Source organism: Salmo trutta, chromosome 11 (genome assembly GCF_901001165.1).
Source record: "Salmo trutta chromosome 11, fSalTru1.1, whole genome shotgun sequence".
Lineage (NCBI taxonomy): Eukaryota > Metazoa > Chordata > Actinopteri > Salmoniformes > Salmonidae > Salmo > Salmo trutta.
This window is the reverse complement of record NC_042967.1, coordinates 20,557,044-20,584,147: the sequence shown is the minus strand read 5'-3', so window position 1 is coordinate 20,584,147 and position 27,104 is coordinate 20,557,044. Positions and strand designations below refer to the sequence as shown.

Genomic DNA, 27,104 nt, shown 5'->3' with positions numbered 1-27,104 from the left:
ATCTACATTATTACACACTACTCTACCACTACATATCTACATTATTACACACTACTCTACCACTACATATCTACTATTACACTACTCTACCACTACATATCTACATTATTACACACTACTCTACCACTACATATCTACATTATTACACACTACTCTACCACTACATATCTACATTATTACACACTACTCTACCACTACATATCTACATTATTACACACTACTCTACCGCTACATATCTACAATACAACACATTATTACACACTAGTCTACCACAACATATCTACAATACAAATCAATGATACAGCAAAATAAGGATACTAAAATGTATGTGTGTGTAGAGTGCGTGTCTTAGCGTGTGTTTGTGAATGCTGTGTGTGTGTGTCTCTTCACTGTCCACGTTGTTCCATAAGGTGTAGTTTTATATTTATTAAAACATCTGATTCTACTGCTTGACTGAGTTCCATGATGTGGAATAGAGTTCCATGTAGTCATGTCTCTATGTAGTACTGTGTTTTTCCCATAGTCTGTTCTGGACTTGGAGAACTCTGGTGGCATGTATTGTGGGGTATGTATGGGTGTTTGAGCTGAGCGCTAGTCTCTTAAATAGACAGCTTGTGATTTCAACCTGTCAATACCTCTCACAAAGACAAGCGGTGATGCAGTTCATCTCTACTCCACCATGAGCCAGGAGAGATTGACATGCGTATTATCAATGCTGGCTCTCAATGTACATCTAAGTGTCGGTCATGCTGCTCTGTTTGGTCCAATTGTAATGTGTCTATGTCCCTCTTTGTGGCACTTGACCATATGACTGGGCAGTAGTCAAGGGGCGACAAGACTAGTGCCTGTAGGACTTGTCTTGTAAAGCAATGTCAAGAAAGCAGAGCAGCGCTTCACTACAGACAGACCTCTCCCCATCTTAGCTACCATTACATCAATATGTTTTGACCATGACAGTTTACAATCCAGGGTTACCTCAAGCAGTTTAGTCTCCTTCATTTGCTCAATTTCCACATTATTCATTACAAGATTTAGATGGGCTTTAGGGTTTAGTAAATGATTTGTCCCAAATACAATGATTTTAGTTTGTGAAATATTTAGAACTATCTTATTTCTTGCCACCCCTTCTGAAACGGACTGAGGCTCTGTGTTAAGTGTTGAAGTCATTTCAGTCGCTGTAGTAGCTGACGTGTATAGTGTTGAGTCATCCGCATACACAGACACACTGGCTTTACTCAAGCCAGTATCGTCAGTAAAGATTGAAAATCATTACCTGTGTGTGTGTGTGTTGAGAGAATGCCAAGAGAGTGTGCTAAGCTGTCATCAAGGCAAAGGGTGGCTACTTTGAAGAATCTCAAATATAAAATATATTTTGATTTGTTTAACACTTGTTTGGTTATGTTATATGTGTAATTTCATAGTTTTAATGTCTTCACCGTTATTCTACAACATAGAACATATAAAAACTAAAGAAAAACCCTGGAATGAGTATGTGTGTCCAGACTTTTGACTGGTAGTGTAGGTAATGATGTACATGTTGTTACCAGGTTAGGTTCAGGGTAGCCCTGTCCCTTATGGTTCACATTGATTGATTGAGATCTGATAAGAAAATTGGATATGTTGTGGCCATGGAAAACCCTAGAAGTTAATGATTAGTGTGTACTGTAACACACAAACCTCACCCTCCTCTCTCCATCCCTGCCTGACGGTACAGTCCAGTATATATACAGGTGTACTGTATCTTCCAGGGTGTTCCTCTACAGTTTGGGTTACTACTGCAACAAAGACAGCGAAAGAGGAAGAGATCCAACTACGCTCAAATAACCTGAGAAGGTATGGAAGCTTTGAGGTTTCTTTACATAACTGGTGCAATTATATCACAAAACAATTCAGAGGTCTTTCTTTTCATTTTGTTTACCATTATTTCTGTCATTTAAATGGCAAATGGTTTTAGTTGTTAGATTATAATATATTTTAACCATATTCTCGGTTATTGGTGCTTTGTCAAAATATATTTTCTAAGCATTTATCAGTTCAGTAGAAAGATTGTCTGTATTCAATTAATTTCTTCAATCAATTAATGGTCATATATGTACAATCATCTCTATCTGTATACACCCTTGGATTATATATATATATATATATATATATATATATATATATATATATATATATATATATATATATATATATATATATATATATATAAACCAATAATGTATGCTGATTGAGAGGATTGTACATCATTTATATGACCATGATATATAGTATATATAGGATTCTACATATGACATACATTCAATCTAGGACAGAAAGCAGAAGTAAGGAGCAGTATTGATCCATTTCCCACCAACCTTTCAGTTCAATGTTCGCTTTTTAACACTTGAGGAACTAAAGGTATTCAGCTAAAGGATATAGAGTAAAAACGGCCATGGTTGAGTTGAGCCATTGCCAAACACTTCAACAGGATGCCCTTTGTATTTCTGAGGAGAACATTGTGCAACAGGGAATAAAGTATGGTGGGGGGATAACAGGCTATGAATATACATCTCTGTATGTTCCCAGGTAATAGGGAATGCAGTATGTGCCAGGACAGGGGCTAAGCACTGGTCTCTAATCAGTTTTGACAACGTCTAATTACATTTTACTGATGTATCATAAAGATTCTTCTGCATACTAACTACACCCTCATTATAGGACATGTTGGGTTGTGGCCAAGAGCTTTAACAACAGGGGCTGGGTCAGGGATTTCCTCTCTCTCTCTCTTGCTCTCTCTCTCTCTCTCTCTCTCTCTCTCTCTCACGCTCTTTCTCTCTCTCTCTCTCTCTCTCTCTCTCTCTCTCTCTCTCTCTCTCTCTCTCTCACGCTCTTTCTCTCTCTCTCTCTCTCTCTCTCTCTCTCTCTCTCTCTCACTCACCCCTCCATCCACCAGCCACCCCCCACTCCCCAAAGACTGATGATGTCACCGGTGCTGGGTGTGTCCTTCCTGGCCCTGGTCCTATCAGGAGGAGCCTGGGCGTTTGCTCCCATCGGGGGCGGAGCCTCCACCCACGTCAGCATCACAGGAACCGCCGTGCTACAGAAGGTCACGGACGTGTGCCGAGCCATCGCAGAGTCAGAGGGACTAGACTTCACCCCCACGGTAAGTGTGTGTATCTCTCTCTCTGTGTGTGTGTGTGTGTGTGTGTGTGTGTGTGTGTGTGTGTGTGTGTGTGTGTGTGTGTGTGTGTGTGTGTGTGTGTGTGTGTGTGTGTGTGTGTGTGTGTGTGTGTGTGTGTGAGAGCGTGAAAGAAAATAGAGTAGTGTATCAGAATGTCTAACCTTTGACCTCTGACCTTTCCCTTTAGGGTAACTCTGCTGAGGAGCTGGTCAAGGCCTGCCTGGGACCCAAAGCAACAGGTGAAGTGTCAGCAGCTAAGTTCAAATCTGCCCTGAATGAGATCTACATACAGAACGGACAGGTGGACAGAGACTTTGTCAACAGGTTGGTTCTACATTGATAGAGGATGAGGTTCCCTTATTATGTCAAATGCTTTGAGTGCTTGGAAATAGCACAGGAAAAGCAACATACGATTTTTATTCAATCTTTATTCAACTAGTTTAAAAAAAAAAAAAAAGAGTTTTCTTATCCAGCACATGTCATATGCTGCTCTGAAACCCTTTATTCCTAAGAACCTTATTGTAAAGGTTTAGGATGTGCATCACTCACACACCCTTCTTCTAGTGGATCTAATGTATGAACAATATAAACAATGAATCATTGTCATTATTGTGCCAGTCCAAGTGAACATTTGGTATATCACTCCTACAGCCGTTTTCTATATAAAAGCAATTGATCATAATCTTTATTATAACAGCCCAGCCCATCACTTCAACTCTGAGGCGTTTGCTGAGGGCCGGCGCCTTATCACTGATGGGGTGGTCAGCATCAAGGCCAATGTACAAAGGGAGAACTTTCAGGCTGCCAGAGAGACACTGGGGAGAGTACTACACACACTACAGGTAAAAGGAGAGAGAGAGAGTGGGGGGGTGAAAGAGGGGATATGGGTATATGCAACAGTACTGTACACAGTACAGGCAGCTAGAGAGACACTGGGGAGAGTACTGTACACAGTACAGGTAGCTAGAGAGACACTGGGGAGAGTACTGTACACAGTACAGGTAGCTAGAGAGACACTGGGGAGAGGACTGTACACAGTACAGGTAGCTAGAGAGACACTGGGGAGAGGACTGTACACAGTACAGGTAGCTAGAAAGACACTGGGGAGAGTACTGTACACACTACAGGTAGCTAGAGAGACACTGGGGAGAGGACTGTACACAGTACAGGTAGCTAGAGAGACACTGGGGAGAGTACTGTACACAGTACAGGTAGCTAGAGAGACACTGGGGAGAGTACTGTACACAGTACAGGTAGCTAGAGAGACACTGGGGAGCGTACTGTACACACTACGGGTAGCTAGAGAGACACTGGGGAGAGGACTGTACACAGTACAGGTAGCTAGAGAGACACTGGGGAGAGTACTGTACACAGTACAGGTAGCTAGAGAGACACTGGGGAGAGTACTGTACACAGTACAGGTAGCTAGAGAGACACTGGGGAGAGTACTGTGCACAGTACAGGTAGCTAGAGAGACACTGGGGAGAGGACTGTACACAGTACAGGTAGCTAGAGAGACACTGGGGAGAGGACTGTACACAGTACAGGTAGCTAGAAAGACACTGGGGAGAGTACTGTACACACTACAGGTAGCTAGAGAGACACTGGGGAGAGGACTGTACACAGTACAGGTAGCTAGAGAGACACTGGGGAGAGTACTGTACACAGTACAGGTAGCTAGAGAGACACTGGGGAGAGTACTGTACACAGTACAGGTAGCTAGAGAGACACTGGGGAGCGTACTGTACACACTACGGGTAGCTAGAGAGACACTGGGGAGAGGACTGTACACAGTACAGGTAGCTAGAGAGACACTGGGGAGAGTACTGTACACAGTACAGGTAGCTAGAGAGACACTGGGGAGAGGACTGTACACAGTACAGGTAGCTAGAGAGACACTGGGGAGAGTACTGTACACAGTACAGGTAGCTAGAGAGACACTGGGGAGAGTACTGTACACAGTACAGGTAGCTAGAGAGACACTGGGGAGAGTACTGTGCACAGTACAGGTAGCTAGAGAGACACTGGGGAGAGGACTGTACACAGTACAGGTAGCTAGAGAGACACTGGGGAGAGGACTGTACACAGTACAGGTAGCTAGAAAGACACTGGGGAGAGTACTGTACACACTACAGGTAGCTAGAGAGACACTGGGGAGAGGACTGTACACAGTACAGGTAGCTAGAGAGACACTGGGGAGAGTACTGTACACAGTACAGGTAGCTAGAGAGACACTGGGGAGAGTACTGTACACAGTACAGGTAGCTAGAGAGACACTGGGGAGCGTACTGTACACACTACGGGTAGCTAGAGAGACACTGGGGAGAGGACTGTACACAGTACAGGTAGCTAGAGAGACACTGGGGAGAGTACTGTACACAGTACAGGTAGCTAGAGAGACACTGGGGAGAGTACTGTACACAGTACAGGTAGGTAGAGAGACACTGGGGAGAGGACTGTACACAGTACAGGTAGCTAGAGAGATACTGGGGAGAGGACTGTACACAGTACAGGTAGCTAGAGAGACACTGGGGAGAGGACTGTACACAGTACAGGTAGGTAGAGAGACACTGGGGAGAGGACTGTACACAGTACGGTTAGCTAGAGAGACACTGGGGAGAGGACTGTACACAGTACAGGTAGCTAGAGAGACACTGGGGAGAGGACTGTACACAGTACAGGTAGCTAGAGAGACACTGGGGAGAGGACTGTACACAGTACAGGTAGCTAGAGAGACACTGGGGAGAGGACTGTACACAGTACAGGTAGGTAGAGAGACACTGGGGAGAGGACTGTACACAGTACAGGTAGGTAGAGGGACACTGGGGAGAGGACTGCACACAGTACAACTCTTTTCTAGTGCTACTAAATGTTTTGTTGTGCTCCTAAATGTTTTGTTTTGCTCCTAACTTGTGTATGGGGCGGTAGGTAGCCTCGCGGTTAGAGTGTTGGGCCAGTAACCGAAAGGTTGCTGGATCGAATCCTTGCGCTAACGAGGTAAAAATCTGTCATTCTGCCCCTGAACAATGTTCCCCGGCAGGCCATCATTGTAATCATTGTAACTGCCTTGCCTAGTTAAATGAATGTTAAAACATTTTATTTTACAAATGAATTAATAAATAGAATAACAAATGTGTTGGGAGCACCAGTGTGATTAGAGCCCTGACTGCAGGTAAGGGGAGAGAGAAGGAGAGAAAGAGAGGGAGGAGTGGGAGAGGGAGACAGAGGAGTAGGAGTGGCAGAGAGAGGAGTGGGAGTGGGAGAGAGAAGAGTGGGAGTGGGAGAGGGAGCAGTGGGAGAGGGAGGAGAGAGAGGAGAGGGAGAGAGGGAAGTGGGAGAGGGAGGAGAGAGAGGAGAGGCAGAGAGATGAGTGGGAAAGGGAGAGAGAGGAGTGGGAGTGGGAGAGAGAAGAGTGGGAGTGGGAGAGGGAGGAGTGGGAGAGGGAGGAGAGAGAGGAGAGGGAGAGAGGGAAGTGGGAGAGGGAGAGGGAGAGGGAGGAGAGAGAGGAGAGGGAGAGAGGGAAGTGGGAGAGGGAGAGGGAGGAGAGAGAGGAGAGGGAGCGAGATGAGTGGGAAAGGGAGAGAGAGGAGTGGGAGTGGGAGAGAGAAGAGTGGGAGTGGGAGAGGGAGGAGTGGGAGAGGGAGGAGAGAGAGGAGAGGGAGAGAGGGAAGTGGGAGAGGGAGAGGGAGGAGAGAGAGGAGAGGGAGTGAGATGAGTGGGAAAGGGAGAGAGAGGAGTGGGAGTGGGAGAGAGAAGAGTGGGAGTGGGAGAGGGAGGAGTGGGAGAGGGAGGAGAGAGAGGAGAGGGAGAGAGGGAAGTGGGAGAGGGAGGAGAGAGAGGAGAGGCAGAGAGATGAGTGGGAAAGGGAGAGAGAGGAGTGGGAGAGGGGGAGGACAGGAAAAGAGGGAGAAAGTCTGAACTTCCAGGAATGAAGGGAGATAAGGTAAGGAATAAAAGGATAGAGGGAGAAGGTGGGAGGGGAGAGACAGAAAACATCTATCTCACCTCATCTCTCGTTTCATATTTCACCTTGGCTCAAGTGTTATCATCTGAACCAATTTACCTTCTGTCTTGAGGTGTCTGTAATAGGGAATTAGATATCTTTCCCACAGACACAGACTTGGTATATAATACATGCTTGTGTTTTGTCAGGACTTCTACAGCCACAGTAACTGGGTGGATCTGGGATACACTGAACCCTACACCAACCTGATCCGCCCCGATCTCCCACTGGAAAACCTGGCAGGTAGGGAGGGCTTGTGTTAATGCAGCAACGAGGACAGCTAGGAACCAACTGGAGGGAGGGAGGGAGGGCAGGGAAGGAGGGAGAGAGGGAGGGCAAGGAAGGAGGGAGGGAGGGTGGTAGGGCAGGGAAGGAGGGAGGGAGGGAGGGCAGGGAAGGAGGGAGGGAGGGAGGGCAGGGAAGGAGGGAGGGAGGGAAGGCAGGGAAGGAGGGAGGGAGGGTGGTAGGGCAGGGAAGGAGGAAGGGGGAAGGAGGGAGGGTGGTAGGGCAGGGAAGGAAGGAGGGAGGCGTGCTTGGAATGTTAGAGAAAAAGTACGATAGCAGATTAAAAAGGAGAGACAAAGAGAGAAATCTGCTGCCACCTGGCTTCATGCGATAGTGAGGTCATTACGGGTTTACAGGAAGTCTAAAGGGCAGACAGAGAGGGACACAAACACACACGTCATCTCCTATGTTCAACAGAGCAAATAAAGCAGAATAGTCTGAGGGAAATATGGGTTAGAGAAAGGACCACCACGCCCGTTTAGGATTTAGGAGTATGTGTGTGTATGTGTGTGCGTGCGTGGGTGTGCATTTGTGTGTGGGTCATTCTTGATTTGCGGTGGTAAATGATGTCTCTTGACAATTTGGTTAACTGTTATTTTATAAGAAAATATATGTAAGCTCTTTAAACTGAAACCCATCTACACTGGCGGTCAAAGGTTTAAGGACACCTACTCATTCAATGGTTTTTCTTTATTTTTACTATTTTCTACATTGTAGAATAACAGTGAAGACATCAAAACTATGAAATAACACATGGAATCATGTAGTAACCAAAAATGTGTTAAACAAATCAAAATATATTTTATATTTGAGATTCTTCAAATTGCCACGCTTTCCCTTGATGACAGCTTTGCACACTCTTGGCCTTCTCTCAACCAGCTTCATGAGGTAGTCATCTGGAATGCATTTCAATTAACAGGTGTGCCTTCTTAAAAGTTAACTTGTGGAATTTCTTTCCTTAATGCATTTTAGCAAATCAGTTATGTTGAAGATAGCCCTATTTGGTAAAAGACCAAGTCCATATTATGGCAAAAACAGTTCAAATAAGCAAAGAGTAATGACAGTCCATCACAACTTTAAGATATGAAGGTCAGTCAATAAGGAAAATTTCAAGAATTTAGAAAGTTTCAAGTTCAGTCGCAAAAGCCATCAAGCACTATGATGAAACTATGATGAAACATTCCACAGGAATGGAAGACCCAGAGTTACCTATGCTGCAGAGGATAAGTTTATTAGAGTTACCAGCCTCAGAAATTGCAGCCCAAATAAATGCTTCACAGAGTTCAAGTATCAGACACATCTCAACATCAACTGTTCAGAGGAGACTGTGTGAATCAGGCCTTCATGGTTGAATTGCTGCAAAGAAACCACTACTAAAGGACACCAATAAGAAAAAGAGACTTGCTTAGGCCAAGAAACAAGAGCAATGGACATTAGACCGGTGGAAATCTGTCCTTTGGTACAGAGTCCAAATGTTAGATTTTTGGTTCCAATAGTTGTGTCTTTGTGAGACTCTTAAACGTTGAGATTTGGTTCTGTAGATGTCAGCACCCCGACCTGCAGTGACTGTGCCAATGGAGGGTTCTGTTCCAACTCCATCCTGCCTAACATTCTTAATGAGAAGAAACTCACCTCTGGATACATGGGGATCTTCTCCGCAGCTAAGCCTAAAGGTACACACACACACACACACACACACACACACACACACACACACACACACACACACACACACACACACACACACACACACACACACACACACTACCTTCCACAGATACCCACACACTCTCTGTATAACACCCATCATCACCTCTCTCCTCCCAGGTAAGTGTAGTCATGGCGGTGCAGCTGACCTGACCAGCTCTGAGGTTCCTCGTGGGGGCATCAGCAAGGACGAGCGTCGCTCTGACAACGTGGCCCTGCACACCGCTGCTGTCACCGTGGCAACGACCGCCACCCTCCAGCTGCTGGACGACATCCGGGGCGCCGCCGGTGACAACAACTACCTACGGTACGGAGAGGGGTAGAGGGGGGTGGAGGGGAGGAGGGGGTAGAGGGGTGAAGGGGAGAAGAGTCGTAGAGGGGTGAAGGGGAGGAGAGGGTAGAGGGGTGAAGGGGAGAAGAGGGGTAGAGGGGTGAAGGGGAGGAGAGGGGTAGAGGGGGGTGAAGGGGAGGAGAGGGGTGAAGGAGAGAATAGGGGTAGAGGGGGATGAATTGGACAGGTAGAGGGGGGAGAGGAGAGGGGTAGAGAGGGGTGAAGCAGAGGAGACGGGTAGAGAGCGGGTAAAGGGGAGGAGATGGGTAGAGGGGGGTGAAGGGTAAAAGGGGGTGAAGGGCAGGAGTGGGGGGAAGAGGGAATTACCCATGTTGAAGTTACTCACAATCTCTCTCTTTATCTCTCTCTCTCTCCCACAGCCTCATGGGCATAGCACGATCGTCAGTGGTTGCTTTTGTGATCGACACTACTGGGAGCATGAGGGATGATATCCTTGAAGCCAAACGAGTCGTCAATGAGATCATCGACAGCAAGAAGGGAACGCAGGATGAGCCCTCCCAGTACATCCTGGTCCCATTCAACGACCCAAGTAAAGCTGGCTTTACACTCCACCAAGCATTCTCCTTAGCAAAACATCACTGACAAACTCTGGCAGTCATCGAAATGCTGGTGCGGTTTGTGGTTAAGTCAGGAAGTGGTTAGTGATCACTGTGTGTGTGTGTGTGTGTGTGTGTGTGTGTGTGTGTGTGTGTGTGTGTGTGTGTGTAGAGTTCGGACCCCTGATAAGAACGACAAACCCTGATGTTATGAAAGCAGAGATCGCTAAACTCACGGCTGATGGAGGTGGAGACCTCCCTGAGATGTGCCTATCAGGCCTACAGGTACAGTGATTGACATGGCTAGATTCCAATCAGCTTTCAGATATAATCCCATTCTTTCTTATGGTGCACCTGACAATAAATAGAGACACTAAGCATTCTCTCTCTCTCTCTCTCCCTCCAGTTGGCGCTGACCGGTGCCCCTGCGTCGTCCCACATCTATGTTTTCACAGATGCCGTTGCCAAGGACATTGCGTTAAAGGACACCATCGTGGCCCTGATCAGGAGCACCAAGTCAACCGTGAGCACTTCCTCAAACACTTCCTGTTTTTAGAAGTAACCGTGTCCTACAGCACAGGATCGTATTAATATGGGCACACAGTAGCAAAACGCAGCAAAATGTTTTGCAATGGCAAATGAAAACAAGCAATTCTTATTGGACAAGTAGTCACTCCCTTTTTTCTTTCTTTCTTCATTTGGTGCCTAATGAATACGACCAGGCAAACTCTCTCAAACACACCTATGTGTCTCTCCAGGTGTCTTTCTTCATGACTGGTGATGGTGCTAGAAGGAGTAGGCGTGGAGTAGAGTCCAGGGCAGCTACGTTCGAGAACTACAAGGACCTGGCGCTGGCGTCTGGTGGTCAGGCCATTGGAGTCACCAAGGAAAATCTGCCCCAGGCCACTGACATCATCATCGACTCCTCCACCTCCGCTCTGGTGAGTCAACGGTGGTGGCCATTTTGTTTGAGATCCGTAGTTGATTTGAAATAATTCAAAACATGATCAATTAAAAAACAAGTGCTTTATAAATAATGAATTTAAGAAATGCCTAGACATAATTGTTATCTATGATAATTAAATCCTCCACGTTACAATAAAACAACAACATACCCTACATCACCTCTTCTTTCTATCTTCCTCTCTCATTCTGTCCTCCTCCTCCTCCTCCTCCTCAGGTGACAGTCCTACAGCGAGCGAGGAACCCAGGCAGAGCTGAGACATTCTCCTTCCTGCTGGATGAGTCTCTGAACAACATCACCATCTATATCACTGGAAAGTCCCTCACCTTCACCCTGAAGAACCCTGCAGGTAGGAACCTCCAACACCTACACACTGAGCTGATATCAGTTTTCAGGTAAAGGTTCAGCTAACTGAATAGGATGACATTTCCCCTAGACACTGATCTAAGGTTAGTTTTCCCTCAATAGTTACAGCTGACCTGTTTTGCGTGTTGGAGTATGTAGCTATCCTAATGTTTTTAAGGCACAAAGCATATTTTAACAAGGTATCATGAACCAGGTATAGCACATTGACAGTATGTTTGACTGTCATCCTATTTGACTGTCACCCTCCTTCCCCTACAGGTGTGACCCAGAAACAGAATGAGGCCAACGGGAAACTGGGGACTGTCCAGACGGTGGGTAACCTCTACCGGGTCCGTCTGGCCACTGACAAACATACGGGATTATGGGAAATCAGCATGAACTCCAACCAGCCCTACACACTGAAGGTCACTGGTGAGTTACCATAGAGATACGTCTGTTTTATTAAATATGTGTGTTATGTTCACACTCAACAGTAGATGGCAGCCTTGATACACACAGAGCCCAGACCTGGGTTTAAATAATCAAATCAAAAGTGTCACATGCACCAAATAAACTCAGCAAAAAATTAAATTTTTCAGGAGCCTGTCTTTCAAAGATAATTCGTAAAAATCCAAATAACTTCAAAGATCTTCACTTTAAAGGGTTTGTCGTGTCTTTGGCTATGCCGGATTAAGTGATATGACATGCTAACTTATAAAATGATTTCTCTGTAATTAATATTACCTGATTAATCTAATCATGTAAATGTAATTAACTAGAAAGTCGGGGCACCACGGAAGAACGTTTATAGAGCTGTTATCTTCCGAATAAACTCTTAAAATACTTAGTAATATTTTACATCGATAGCAGTCAATATTAACCCTTATCTTATTTTCAGTCTCATAATGAAAGTTGTAAATTCTTGGTTATCTTCACGAACCCTGGCTAACAAGTTGAATCAGCAATACAATATTGGGTTTAATTATTTATTTACTAAATACCTAACTAATCACACAGAATTACAAATACACAGAACACCAATGATGTCATACAGAAAACGTCCCGGTGGACGGAACCTGGTTACACAAAGGAAAGGGGGTTGGGCTTGATAGAAAGAGCGGGAAGATTTAGGAACAAAGAAACAGCAGCTATGCTATCGTAAATACATTATCTTATGCATTCTAAATTACCGCCCATTTGGAAAAGGAAAATGCAATAAATATTTACTCTGAGCTGCGCTTCGGTAGATTGGTCGTAGATGCTGGCCGGGTTGGCCAACAGATCTTCCTGTCCTTGGGAGAATGTCTCTGGTGGTAAATTGGATACGTGGTGGAATCTTCGTCTGGTTGTTAGACTGGATCCGTCGTCCGTCCTTTCCTAGCCCACGTTAGCAGCGGCTAACTCAACGGCTAGGAAGTATCACTTCTGTAGTGAATAAGCTCAAAGTTCATACCAGTTTGGCCTTTACATGTGTGTCCTTCTAACGTAGAGGCTGCAGACCTCCCATACTGGAACTCCCGGTTATCTTTTCGTCAAAGGCTTATATAGTGGAGAGGGGGGAAGGAGGTGTTTCATCGTTTATAACCCCTGTCTCTTCACAGGGTTGGGCCACTGATTGAGCAGGGCACTTTCCTCATGAAAACCCAATTCTCTCATTTGGAAGCTAAAATTACATTTAATCTCCTAACAAACTATTTCAATATCAAACATTTCAATTGCATAACAATTCCATGTGACTCTGATAACTAGAGGGTGTATACTTTCTCAGGTACAGTTTATGTCGTCCTGTCATCAATCATAATGTCCCAGATAACAATGAACTGACATACATACTCATTACGTTATCAAGCATATTTCCAACTGGTTTTATTACCAAAATATGGTTCCTTTCCCCATTTGTTTGATGTTCCCAGACTCTCTATATTTAACAGGACAGCAGTCCTTCAGTAGGGTCAGTAAGAGAGGGGAAGGGAGAAAGGTATTTATGGGGGGGGTCATAAACCTTACCCACAGGCCAACGTCATGACAGGTTTAAACACTGTTTCCCATGCTTGTTCCATGAACCATAAACAATTGATGAACATGCACCTGTGGAACGGTCGTTAAGACACTAACAGCTTACAGACGGTAGAAAATTAAGGTCACAGTTATGAAAACTTAGGACACTAAAGAGGCCTTTCTACTGACTCTGAAAAAACCCAAAAGAAGGATGCCCAGGGTCCCTGCTCATCTGCGTAAACGTGCCTTAGGCATGCTGCAAGGAGGCATGAGGACTGTGGCCAGGGCAATAAATTGCAATGCCCATACTGTGAGACACCTAAGACAGCGCTACAGGGAGACAGGGGCGGAGAGCTGATCGTCCTCAGTGGCAGACCACGTGTAACAACACCTGCACAGGATCGGTACATCCGAACATCACACCTGCGGGACAGATACAGGATGGTAACAACAACTGCCCGAGTTACACCAGGAATGCACAATCCCTCCATCAGTGCTCAGACTGTTCGTAATAGGCTGAGAGAGAATGGACTGAGGGTTTGTAGGTATGTTGTAAGGCAGGTCCTCACCAGACATCACATCACCGTCAGCAACGTCGCCTATGGGCACAAATCCACCGTAGCTGGACCAGACGGAGGACTAGCAAAAAGTGCTCTTCACTGACGAGTCGCGGTTTTGTCTCATCAGGGGTGATGGTCGGATTCACGTCTATCGTCGAAGGAATGAGCGTTACACCGAGGCCTGTACTCTGGAGTGGGATCGATTTGGAGGTGGAGGGTCCGTCATGGTCTGGGGAAGTTTGTCACAGCATCATCGGACTGGGCTTGTTGTCATTGCAGGCAATCTCAACGTTGTGCGTTACATGGAAGATATCCTCCTCCTTCATGTGGTACCCTTCCTGCAGGCTCATCCTGACATGACCCTCCAGCATGACAATGCCACCAGCCATACTGCTCGTTCTGTGCGTGATTTCCTGCAAGACAGGAATGTCAATGTTCTGCCATGGCCAGCGAAGAGCCAGGTCTCAATTCCATTGAGAAGTCTGGGACCTGTTGGATCGGAGGGTGAGGCCTACGGCCATTCCCTCCAGAAATGTCCGGGAACTTGCAGGTGCCTTGGTGGAAGAGTGGGGTAACATCTCACAGCAAGAACTGGAAAATCTGGTGCAGTCCATGAGAAGGAGATGCACTGCGGTGCTTAATGCAGCTGGTGGCCACACCAGATCCTGAGAGTTACTTTTGATTTTGACCCCCGCTTTGTTCAGGGACACATTATTCAATTTCTGTTAGTCACATGTCTGTGGAACTTGTTCAGTTTATGTCTCAGTTGTTGAATCTTGTTATGTTCATAGAAATATTTACACATTAAGTTTGTTGAAAATAAACGCAGTTAACAGAGAGAGGTCGTTTCTTATTTTGCTGAGTTTACAACGTGTGTAGGTAGACCTTACCGTGAAATGCTTACTCATGAGCCCTTAACCAACAATTCAGAGTTTTAAAAAGTAAGAAAAAGCAAGAAAAAAACTGGTTCCGTGTCAATCTGCAGGGGTACAGGTTAGTCGAGGTAATTGAGGTAATATGTACATGTAGGTAGGGTAAAGTGACTATGTATAGGTAATAAACAGAGTAGCAGCAGTGTGTGTTTGAAATCTATACCATTTGAAATAATTGTAATACCATTTCAAATCGATTTCAACTTTGAACCCAGGTCTGCCAGAACCATATTGAGAATGGAGATAATACAGCCCTCACTCCCTGGAAGGCAGGCTGACTTCCTGGTTATGGTACAGAGGTCCCTATGGGGATTTTGTGGTGCTGTTGAACAGGACCGACATAGTCTCCTCCACTGTGTTTGTGTGCCTGGTCTCATAGACTTGACGTAACATAGTAAACGTAAATCCGGGACACTCAGATTAGTATTATACAGTTGAAGTCGGAAGTTTACTTACACATCAGCCAAATACATTTAAACTCTGTTTTTCATAATTCCTGACATTTAATCCTAGTAAAAATTCCCTGTCTTTGGTCAGTTAGGATCACCACTTTATTTTAAGAATGTGAAATGTCAGAATAATAGTAGAGAGAATGATTTATTTCAGCTTTTATTTCTTTCATCACATTCCCAGTGGGTCAGAAGTTTACATACACTCAATTAGTATTTGGTAGCATTGCCTTTAAATTGTTTAACTTGGGTCAAATGTTTCGGGTAGCCTTCCACAAGCTTTCCAAAATAAGTTGGGTGAATTTTGGCCCATTCCTCCTGACAGAGCTGGTGTAACTGAGTCAGGATTGCAGGCCTCCTTGCTCGCACACACTTTTTCAGTTCTGCCCACAAATGTTCTATAGGATTGAGGTCAGGGCTTTGTGATGGCCACTCCAATAACTTGACTTTGTTGTCCTTAAGCCATTTTTGGCAACTTTGGATGTATGCTTGGGGTGATTGTCCATTTGGAAGACCCATTTGCGACCAAGCTTTAACTTCCTGCCTAATGTCTTGAGATATTGCTTCAATACAGCCAAATAATTTTCCTTCCTCACGATGCCATCTATTTTGTGAAGTGCACCAGTATCTCCAGCAGCAAAGCACCCCCACAACATGATGCTGCCACTCCCGTGCTTCACGGTTGGGATGGTGTTCTTCGGCTTGCAAGCCTCACCTTTTTTCCTCCAAACATAACAATGGTAGTTATGGCCAAACAGTTCTATATTTGTTTCATCAGACCAGAGGACATTTCTCCAAAAAGTACGATTTTCGTACTATTGTTTGTACAGATGAACATGGTACCTTCAGGCGTTTGGAAATTGCTCCCAAGGATGAACCAGACTTGTGGTCTTGGCTGATTTCTTTTGATTTTCCCATGATATCAAGCAAAGAGGTGCTGCGTTTGAAGGTAGGCTCTGAAATACATCCACAGGTACACCTCCAATTGACTCAAATTATGGCAATTAGCCTATCAGAAGCATCTAAAGCCATGACATCTTTTTCTGGAATTTTCCAAGCTGTTTAAAGGCACAGTCAACTTAGTGTATGTAAACTTCTGACCCACTGGAATTGTGATACAGTGAATTTTACGTGAAAAAATCTGCCTGTAAATAATTGTGGGAAAAATGACTTGTGTCATGCACAAAGTAGATGTCCTAACCAACTTGCCAAATCCATAGTTTGTTAACAAGAAATTTGTGGAGTGGTTGAAAAACGAGATTTATTGACTACAACCTAAGTGTATGTAAACTTCCCACTTCAACTGTATGCTATGTTTGGTATAGTTACATAAGACAGAAGGTTTCTTAATGCAAAAACAAAAGGAGGATGGATGTTTGGTCGTGGTGGATGGGTGGGTTTATAACGCAATCGTCTAGCATCCCTAAGGTTGCTTGTTCATAACTCTTCAGGAACAATTTTAGCTAATTAGCAACTTTGCAACAACTTAGCATGTTAGCTAACACTTCCCCTTACCTTAACCCTTTTAGCTAACTCATTACCTAACCCTAACCTTAACTCTTTTAAATCATGTACAAATATGTCAAAAAGTATTTGAACCCAGGTCTGACAGAGCCATAAGAGAAGGGAGAGAATACAGCCCTGACTGACTGTGTGTGTGTGTGTGTGTGTGTGTGTGTGTGTGTGTGTGTGTGTGTGTGTGTGTGTGTGTGTGTGTGTGTGTGTGTGTGTGTGTGTGTGTGTGTGTGTGTGTGTGTGTGTGTGTGTGTGTGTCCAGGTCAGAGTACCATTGCCTTCATTTATGACTTTGTGGAGACCTTCGAGGGACCTCACCCAGGATACGCCCTCATCTCTGGCCGTCCAAAAGCAGGTAAACACTACAACATCATCTTAAAAGCAGGTAATCTGTCAATCACAATTTTACTAAGGCGACATCATGGCGACATCATCTACATGAATACAGCTGCCACTTCATTAAAACCGTTAGAGGCAGATGATCATTGAGCACGTCGTTTTTTTCACTGGCGAGAGGTTTTGCACTCATCGCCGCATTCTCTATCAGAAAGTAGGCTGGTCCTCCTTGATGTTGTGTAGGTAGAAACAATGCATTATGTTCATTTATAAAGCCTACTTCATCAAAGTCATAAAAAGCCATTGATTGTAATTTGTAATAATTGATGTGAACCTAGAACAGTTACATAGCCACAGCCTTCAAGATAATTTTCCTCCTCTCTCTCTCTCCCTCTTTTTATCTCCCTAACCCTACACTCGTCCTCCTCTCTCTCTCTCTCCCTCTCTTTCCCTCCGTTCCTCCTCTCTTCTCTCCTTCTCCCAGGTATGCCTGCCATGCTGTTGGTATCAGTGTTGGGCAGAAAGGGCCCAGCCTCTGTCAAGGTGGCCAACGTTGCCTTGGTGACAGTGTCAGGGTCAGAGGTTGTAGGCGGCGCTCTGGAAGACATGGGCAATGGGGACTTCCTGGTTACGGTAACTAAGGTCCCTGCGGGGGAGTTTGTGGTGCTGTTGAATGGGACAGACGTGGTCTCCTCCACCGTGTTCCAGAGACAGTCCACCACTCAGATGTCCGTCTCCAAGGTTACCATCAAGGTCAGTGATGATGACACACTTCCTGTTTACATTGAAAAACGGCTTTCATTTGTAAATTATGAAGGAGCCTATATTGCACGTTGGGATAGTGTTAGACAAAAACCATGGTCATAGACATCTATAGACAATATCAGAAAGGAAAAAGTGACTGACTATTACTCCCTAAACATGTAGTACTTTGGGCCCTACTTACAAATTACAACATGGACTTTCTAAGCACAGAAATGTGTCTCTGTAAATGGGCCAACAAACAAACTGCACATTAAAAACTGCACAAAAACCATGGTCATAGACATTTTCAAAAGTGGACCTCACAACAACTCTTCAACAATTCCTGTTTCTTGTTCTTGTCTTTTCAGGCCGTGGTGGACAGAAGCATGGAGCCTGGTAAACCCTTCACCCTTCCCTTCACCGTCATGACCGACGCCACTGGAGGCAGCTACAAAATTAGTGCCAGTAATGACAGAGACTTCAAAATGAACGTCCCCGGCAGGTAGGGATCAGGTCTGGAATATCCTGAGACTAGTCCCAGATCTGTTTGTTCTGTCTTGCCAACTCCTATGGTCATTGTCATGTGGCACATTGAGCATAGGCGTTGGCAATTTAAGCACAAACAGATCTGGGACCAGGTTATCTGGTTAAAATTAGCTTCTTCTCCCCTAGCAAAATGACTCAACATTACAAATTTTGTCCTCTCTTGACATCATTTGTATTGACACTTAATGCTAACCCATTGCTGATGCTAACTTAACAGCATCGCTGTGACCACCGGAGGAAACTCCACAGGGGAAATGACCATCACGGTGCCCGCCAACACACCCTCAGGAACAGACGTCACCCTGACCATCGAGGCTGTGGCCCCCGGAGCGTCCGACTCCAACTACGCCGTCCTGCGCCTCTCTGTTGTCACCAAGGTAACCTCAGATATATGTACAGATAGATATAAATACACTGCTCAAAAAAATAAAGGGAACACTTAAACAACACATCATAGATCTGAATGAAAGAAATAATCTTATTAATACTTTTTTCTTTACATAGTTGAATGTGCTGACAACAAAATCACACAAAAATAATCAATGGAAATCCAATTTATCAACCCATGGAGTCACACTCAAAATTTGGAGTCACACTCAAAATGAAAGTGGAAAACCACACTACAGGCTGATCCAACTTTGATGTAATGTCCTTAAAACAAGTCAAAATGAGGCTCAGTAGTGTGTGTGGCCTCCACGTGCCTGTATGACCTCCCTACAATGCCTGGGCATGCTCCTGATGAGGTGGCGGATGGTCTCCTGAGGGATCTCCTCCCAGACCTGGACTAAAGCATCCGCCAACTCCTGGACAGTATGTGGTGCAACGTGGCGTTGGTGGATGGAGCGAGACATGATGTCCCAGATGTGCTAAATTGGATTCAGGTCTGGGGAACGGGCGGGCCAGTCCATAGCATCAATGCCTTCCTCTTGCAGGAACTGCTGACACACTCCAGCCACATGAGGTCTAGCATTGATGCTATGGACTGGTCTAGGAGGAACCCAGGGCCAACCGCACCAGCATATGGTCTCACAAGGGGTCTGAGGATCTCATCTCGGTACCTAATGGCAGTCAGGCTACCTCTGGCGAGCCCATGGAGGGCTGTGCGGCCCCCCAAAGAAATGCCACCCCACACCATGACTGACCCACCGCCAAACCGGTCATGCTGGAGGATGTTGCAGGCAGCAGAACGTTCTCCACGGTGTCTCCAGACTCTGTCACGTCTGTCACGTGCTCAGTGTGAACCTGCTTTCATCTGTGAAGAGCACAGGGCGCCAGTGGCGAATTTGCCAATCTTGGTGTTCTCTGGCAAATGCCAAACGTCCTGCACGGTGTTGGGCTGTAAGCACAACCGCCACCTGTGGACGTCGGCCCCTCATACCACCCGCGTGGAGTCTGTTTCTGACCGTTTGAGCAGACACATGCACATTTGTGGCCTGCTGGAGGTCATTTTGCAGGGCTCTGGCAGTGCTACTCCAGCTCCACCTTGCACAAAGGCGGAGGTAGCGGTCCTGCTGCTGGGTTGTTGCCCTCCTACGGCCTCCTCCACGTCTCCTGATGTACTGGCCTGTCTCCTGGTAGCGCCTCCATGCTCTGGACACTACGCTGACAGACACAGCAAACCTTCTTGCCACAGCTCGCATTGATGTGCCATCCTGGATGAGCTGCACTACCTGAGCCACTTGTGTGGGTTGTAGACTCCGTCTCATGCTACCACTAGAGTGAAAGCACCGCCAGCATTCAAAAGTGACCAAAACATCAGCCAAGAAGCATAGGAACTGAGAGGTGGTGTGTGGTCTCCACCTGCAGAACCATTCCTTTATTGGGGGTGTCTTGCTTATTGCCTATAATTTCCACCTGTTGTCTATTCCATTTGCACAACAGCATGTGAAATTTACTGTCAATCAGTGTTGCTTCCTAAGTGGACAGTTTTATTTCACAGAAGTGTGATTGACTTGGAGTTACATTGTGTTGTTTAAGTGTTCCCTTTATTTTTTTGAGCAGTGTACATTATCCTGAACAAAAACAAACGCAACAATTTTAAAGAGTTACAGTTCATATTAGGAAATCAGTCAATTTAAATAAATTCATTAGGCCCTAATCTATGGATTTCACATAACTGGGAATACAGATATGCATCTGTTGGTCACAGATAACTTAGGGGTGTGGATCAGAAAACCGGTCAGTATCTGGTGTGACCATTTACCTCAGGCAGAGCGACACATTTTCTTGGCATAGAGTTGATCAGGCTGTTGATTGTGGCCTGTAGAATGTTGTCCCACTCCTCTTCAATGGCTGTCCGAAGTTACTGGATATTGGCGGGAACTGGAACACGCTATCGTATACGTCGATCCAGATCATCCCAAACATGCTCAATGGGTGACATGTCTGGTGAGTATGCAGGCCACGGGAAGAACTGCGACATTTTCAGCTTCCAGAAATTGTGTACAGATTCTTGTGACATGGGGCCCTGCATTATCATGCTGAAACATGAATGGCACAACAATGGGCCTCGGGATCTTGTCACGGTATCTCTGTGTATTCAAATTGCCATTGATAAAATGCAATTGTGTTCGTTTGTCCATAGCTTATGCCTGCCCATACCATAACCCCACTGCCACCATGGGACACTCTGTTCACAACGTTGACATCCGAAATTAGCTCACACACACGACACCATACACATGGTCTGCGGTTGTGAGGCCAGTTGGACATACTGCCAAATTCTCTAAAACAACATTATGGTACGGCTTATGGTAGATAAATTAACTTTAAATTCTCTAGCAACAGCTCTGATGGACATTCCTGCAGTCAGCATGCCAATTGCACGCTCCTTGTCTTTGGCATTGTGTTGTATGACAAAACCGCACATTTTACAGTAAATCAAATCAAATCAAATGTATTTATATAGCCCTTCTTACATCAGCTGATATCTCAAAGTGCTGTACAGAAACCCAGCCTAAAACCCCAAACAGCAAGCAATGCAGGTGTAGAAGCACGGTGGCTAGGAAAAACTCCCTAGAAAGGCCAAAACCTAGGGAGAAACCTAGAGAGGAACCAGGCTATGAGGGGTGGCCAGTCCTCTTCTGGCTGTGCCGGGTGGAGATTATAACAGCACATGGCCTAGATGTTCAAATGTTCATAAATGACCAGCATTGTCAAATAATAATAATCATAGTAGTTGTCGAGGGTGCAACAAGTCAGTAACACAAGAGTAAGTGTCAGTTAGCTTTTTCATAGCCGATCTTTGAGAGTATCTCTACCGCTCCTGCTGTCTCTAGAGAGTTGAAAACAGCCGGTCTGGGACAGGTAGCACGTCCGGTGAATAGGTCAGGGTTCCAGCAGGTCTGGGACAACAGGTCTGGGACAGGTAGAACGTTGGAACTGGAGCAGCAGCACGGCCAGGTGAACTGGGGACAGCAAGGAGTCATCAAGCCAGGTAGTCCTGAGGCATGGTCCTAGGGCTCAGGTCCTCCGAGAGAGAGAAAGAAAGAAAGAATTAGAGAGAGCATATTTAAATTCACACAAGACACCGGAAAAGGAAAGAGAAATACTCCAGATGTGACAGACTGACCCTAGCCCCCCGACACATAAACTACTGCAGCATAAATACTGGAGGCTGAGACAGGAGGGGGCAGGAGACACTGTGGCCCCATCCGATGAAACCCCCGGACAGGGCCAAACAGGTAGGATATGACCCCACTTTGCCAAAGCACAGCCCCCACACCACTGGAGGGATATCTCCAACCACCAACATACCATCCCGGGACAAGGTCGAGTATAGCCCACAAAGATCTCCGCCACGGCACAGCCCAAGGGGGGGCGCCAACCCAGACAGGAAGACCACGTCAGTGACTCAACCCACTCAAGTGACGCACCCCTCCCAGGGACGGCATGGAAAAACACCAGTAAGCCAGTGACTCAGCCCCCGTAATAGGGGTAGAGGCAGAGAATCCCAGTGGAAAGAGGGGAAACCGGCCAGGCAGAGACAGCAAGGGCAGTTCGTTGCTCCAGCCTTTCCGTTCACCTTCACACCCCGGGGCCAGACTACACTTAATTGTAGGACCTACTGAAGAGATGTGTCTTCAGTAAAGACTTAAAGGTTGAGACTGAGTCTGCGTCTCTCACATGGGTAGGCAGACCATTCCATAAAAATGGAGCTTTATAGGAGAAAGCCCTGCCTCCAGCTGTTTGCTTAGAAATTCTAGGGACAATTAGGAGGCCTGCGTCTTGTGACCGTAGCGTACGTGTAGGTATGTATGGCAGGACCAAATCGGAAAGATAGGTAGGAGCAAGCCTAAGTAATGCTTTGTAGGTTAGCAGTAAAACCTTGAAATCAGCCCTTGCCTTAACAGGAAGCCAGTGTAGGGAGGCTAGCACTGGAGTAATATGATCACATTTTTTGGTTCTAGTCAGGATTCTAGCAGCCGTATTTAGCACTAACTGAAGTTTAGTTAGTGCTTTATCTGGGTAGCCGGAAAGTAGAGCATTGCAGCAGTCCAACCTAGAAGTAACAAAGGCGTGGATGAATGTTTCTGCGTAATTTTTGGACAGAAAGTTTCCGATTTTTGCAATGTTACGTAGATGGAAAAAAGCTGTCCTTGAAACAGTCTTGATATGTTCTTCAAAAGAGAGATCAGGGTCCAGAGTAACGCCGAGGTCCTTCACAGTTTTATTTGAGACGACTGTACAACTATCCAGATTAATTGTCAGATTCAACAGAAGATCTCTTTGTTTCTTGGGACCTAGAACAAGCATCTCTGTTTTGTCCGAGTTTAAGAGTAGAAAGTTCGCAGCCATCCACTTCCTTATGTCTGAGACACAGGCTTCTAGCGAGGGCAATTTTGGGGCTTCACCATGTTTCATTGAAATGTACAGCTGTGTGTCATCCGCATAGCAGTGAAATGTAACATTATGTTTTCGAATGACATCCCCAGTAGCCTTTTATTGTCCCCAGCACATGGTGCACCTGTGTAATGACCATGCTGTTTCATCAGCTTCTTTATATGCCACACCTGTCAGGTGGATGGATTATCTTGGCAAAAGAGAAATGCTTACTAACAGGGATGTAAACAAATTTGTTCACAACATTTGATAGAAATACGCTTTTTGTTTTTGTATTTCTGTGATCTTTTATTTCAGCTCATAAAATATGGGACTAACACTTTACATGTTGAGTTAATATTTTTGTGTGTGCATTCTAATGTGACATCACAATGGTTGTAGAAATGTAAAACAGTAGAGGTATAGATAAAGATACACTAGAGAGCTGAGAGGCCTATATGGGCCGTCTCCACTCTATTGGCCGTATCCCCTCTATGGGCCGTCTCCACTGTATGGGCCGTCTCCACTGTATGGGCCGTCTCCACTGTATTGGCCGTCTCCACTAGGTCTGATCTGAGGGGGCCTAAATGGGGTGTGGGCATGGTTGGCTTGGGGTGGTGTTGATTAGTTGGGGTTGGGGTGGGGGTGGGGGTGTGTATGTGTATGTGTATGTGTATGTGGCTGGTGGTGTTGTGGTCTGGATGTGGGCACTGCTGCCTTGTATAGGTGGACCTGGTCATAAAGGCTGTTCAAGTCCAGGGTGGAGTGGTGGACCAGGTAAACATTTGGTTTTGAGGCACAGTCATGGGAAATACTTGTGTTTACCTGCTGTATGGTAGCAGGGTGGAAGTTTTTTCGTGGTAGCAGGGTGGATTTTCGTGGTACCACTTGTGCATTGGGGAAAGTAGAAGAAGATTTTTCAATCACTCCCTTCAGTGCTGTGGCCACCCTTTCCTGCTATGTTCGCAGGTCAATTGTGCCTGTGTGTATTATTATGTGGCTAGGTGAACCTAGTTGGTCCTCAGACAGAAGGTCTAGGGCGCACTGGGTGAGTTTAGAGTTTATTTTCTTCTATATATTTCCCATTTGAGTCCATTAGGACTACAATCTGTCTTGTGTATGTCCTCAGTGGGTGTGGGGGGGAGGTTGTCAGGAGGGCTATCAGGGTGGCTGAGAGGGGGGGCTCAGAGGGGGTGAGATCCCCTGGGTTTTGGGTTTTTCATTTGTCTGTTCTGCTGTGATGTCGACGCTATGGTCAGGGTCTGATGTGGACTGTTCTGCTGTGGTGTCGATACTTTTGTTGGGAGCTGAGGTGGGCTGTTCTGCTGGCTTCTCTGTGGTGGTGGCCACCTCTCTAGTGGGTTGTTCTCTGTCACCCGCCATCCTCCTCAGCCTCTCCTCCAGCAGTCTGGTCCTCTCCTCTAGTGCTCTGTTCTTCTCCTGCTCTTGCTTTTTATATTGTTGAAGTTGTCTCACCACAGTCCAGAGTGCAGATACGTTTCTCTCCACCTCCAGCTCTTCGGGTCTGGTTAAGGGGGTGCTGTTGTGCTGGACTGTTGTCTGGGTCTGTGCTGACTGGAGTGTAATCACCTGCTATTCCAGCTCCACCTGCCTTACCTCCAGCTGGGTAAATGTATCCTTCATGTCAGTGAGGGGGTAGTACTCTGTGTTGACCTTCCACTTGGGGTTGCTCGTCTGTGGGGTTATATAATAAAGAGGTCTGGTCTGATCCGCCCGGGGTGGGGGTATCTTTCTCAAGGGAGAGCTTCTCCTGCTGGGCGAATTCTTTGATTAGGTGAAAGTCCAGCTGAAACTGATTGGGGTTGCCCTGTACCGATTTATATTAGCTGACTCAGAATTCTCGTTGTCTAGTATCTTGATTTTCCACCCCTCATTAACACCCCCCCTTAACAGAGGGGTAGTGTGTTAGTATAGCACTGTGCCATGCCAGGGGATGGTTTGTGTGGAAGGTGAGGTTGCTGATGTTCCCATTTTTAAAATAGTCAGCAAAAAGTGTCTATTGATTTTCCACAAGGAGCTTCATTTTGGGATCTTTTCTTGCCTTATCATTCTTTACATACACAGGGTACTGTATTTTAATTACATCTGAACATCGGGGGGCAGCTTCTAAGGCCTCTCCATTTGGTTGGAGTAGACTGTTCCACTCTCCTGCCATTGTTTGGCTAAAGGGCTTTGACACCTCTCACTTAATTTAGCCTTCAGTCCTTATAAAGTAATGTAATGTATTTTTCTTCTTGGCTTTTGGAAATAAAATATAGCTTCAGACTAAACATTACTCACTCAGTTCCAGGTTGGATGGTGTTTCAGGTTTCTGTTGATTTCCAGAGCATTTGATGTATGGCTTTGGAATAATAATCTTTGGTAGTTGTAAGCCTTCCAGGTGATTCCGTAATTCCGTCCAAAATCAGGTTGTAGGTTTTGAGTTTTGATTTGGAGGGAAGGTTATGTTGTAGAGGGTAGCATCCTGTATATGTTCCTGACAAAAAAATCCAAGTTTATCTAACTCTAAATCTATCTTTTTTTAAGAACATGCTGAATGCTGAACAATGCATGACCTCTCTCTCTCTCTCTCTCTCTGCCCCCCCCCCCCCAGGTGACAGATTTCACCCCTCCCCAGTGTGAGGTGGTCAGCGTCTCGGTGGTCGACTGCCCAGCTGACCCAGCAGCCTGCAGCTCCGCCTTCTGGCAGCTCTCTGCCAACCTGACCGACGGCGTCAACGGCACGGGCATCACCAGCCTCACACACCGCCAGGGAGTGGGCAACCTCACCCACACTGACCTAAAGCAGACGGTAGTTGCAGCAGCGTTCAACGCTTCGTGCTGCTCTCTGACAGTGGAGCTGGTGGCGGTGGACAAGGCCATGAATGTCGGCAATTGTCGGTTTTCCATCGTCCGCAACGCGGGACCGCCCTCCCTCGCTCTGTCCTTCCCACTGTTGGTGTGTCTGCTGGTCTCTGCCTTCTTCACTACGTCCCTCAGAGACCTACTTATCTGATCTAATGCTGCATTAATAAGCAAGTGGGAAGGTGGAAATTATCCGTTGTGAAGTTGTAAATACCTATTGGATTCATTCATGTGCTTTGAACTCGTTGAGAAACGCAAATTGGTCAACAAGCTACTTTAATCATAAACTAAAAGTACAGCTATCACGCTTTTAAACATATTATAGTGTTCAAAAACCATTTTAATAATAATGTTTGGTTGTTGCATTTAACTGCTGAACGTGTTATTGAGTTCATTTCCTTAGTAGGTGACGTTAGAGGTCAGCATGTGGGAGAAGACGTAGCTCAGGGATGATAGACTAGTTACCAGTTGGAGGGGCATTCAAGCAGATTTTCCCAGTCGTATGTGGTAAATACCACCTTCCCACGTGGTTATGAACGCAGGGTAAGGCTCATGCATTGACTGCCTGACCAATGCTGCCTCTTGAAGTTAAGGTTATGCTCCAGGCCGGCTACATCGCAGACATTGCATTGCATCAACAATGGTTCGTGTGACAAAGCCAACATTTAAATGAATGTCACTAAATTGCCAACAGTACTCTCTCTCTAAGCACTTTCTCAACATGTTATTTGCACTGTAAGATTGATGTTTAATTTCTGTATCATAATGTAAGTCTCCAGTTACATCTCTGTCATGAATAAAAAGCTACTGTGTGAATGACTCATGTTAGTTGTTTTGTTATAATACGGAGTTAGTTTAGTAGCCATGTGAAACCGGCCTGATCTCGATAGCTCACATTCAGTTTCGCGTCACGTATTAAACTAAGCAGCTGTTAGTCTGCTTGACTAGGCTAGTAGTTATTAATTTGTAAACATTTCTAAAAACAT

The 27,104-nt window shown here is 45.7% G+C and overlaps 1 protein-coding gene across 1 annotated transcript; it reads left to right on the top strand.

Annotated features, from left to right (window-relative positions):
• Nucleotides 1-1,735: 1,735 nt before the first annotated feature.
• On the top strand, nucleotides 1,736-26,937 carry LOC115202441 (von Willebrand factor A domain-containing protein 7-like). The gene is made up of 18 exons (XM_029766579.1): nucleotides 1,736-1,833; nucleotides 2,933-3,142; nucleotides 3,348-3,484; nucleotides 3,858-4,002; nucleotides 7,313-7,406; nucleotides 8,990-9,121; nucleotides 9,276-9,462; nucleotides 9,867-10,036; nucleotides 10,216-10,328; nucleotides 10,450-10,566; nucleotides 10,802-10,984; nucleotides 11,224-11,356; nucleotides 11,632-11,784; nucleotides 17,069-17,161; nucleotides 17,627-17,895; nucleotides 18,255-18,388; nucleotides 18,650-18,809; nucleotides 25,868-26,937. The coding sequence occupies exons 2-18, from the start codon at nucleotides 2,957-2,959 to the stop codon at nucleotides 26,267-26,269; spliced, it is 2,808 nt and encodes a 935-aa protein (XP_029622439.1). The 5' UTR covers nucleotides 1,736-1,833; nucleotides 2,933-2,956; the 3' UTR covers nucleotides 26,270-26,937.
• Nucleotides 26,938-27,104: the final 167 nt, after the last annotated feature.

Excerpts from the sequence above, each read along its gene's own strand:
- LOC115202441 (XM_029766579.1), top strand. The coding sequence starts at position 2,957 with ATGATGTCACCGGTGCTGGGTGTGTCCTTCCTGGCCCTGGTCCTATCA. Across the intron at positions 10,567-10,801 it reads TCAGGAGCACCAAGTCAACC|GTGTCTTTCTTCATGACTGG; the intron begins GTGAGCACTTCC and ends GTGTCTCTCCAG. Across the intron at positions 17,162-17,626 it reads CTCTGGCCGTCCAAAAGCAG|GTATGCCTGCCATGCTGTTG; the intron begins GTAAACACTACA and ends TCCTTCTCCCAG.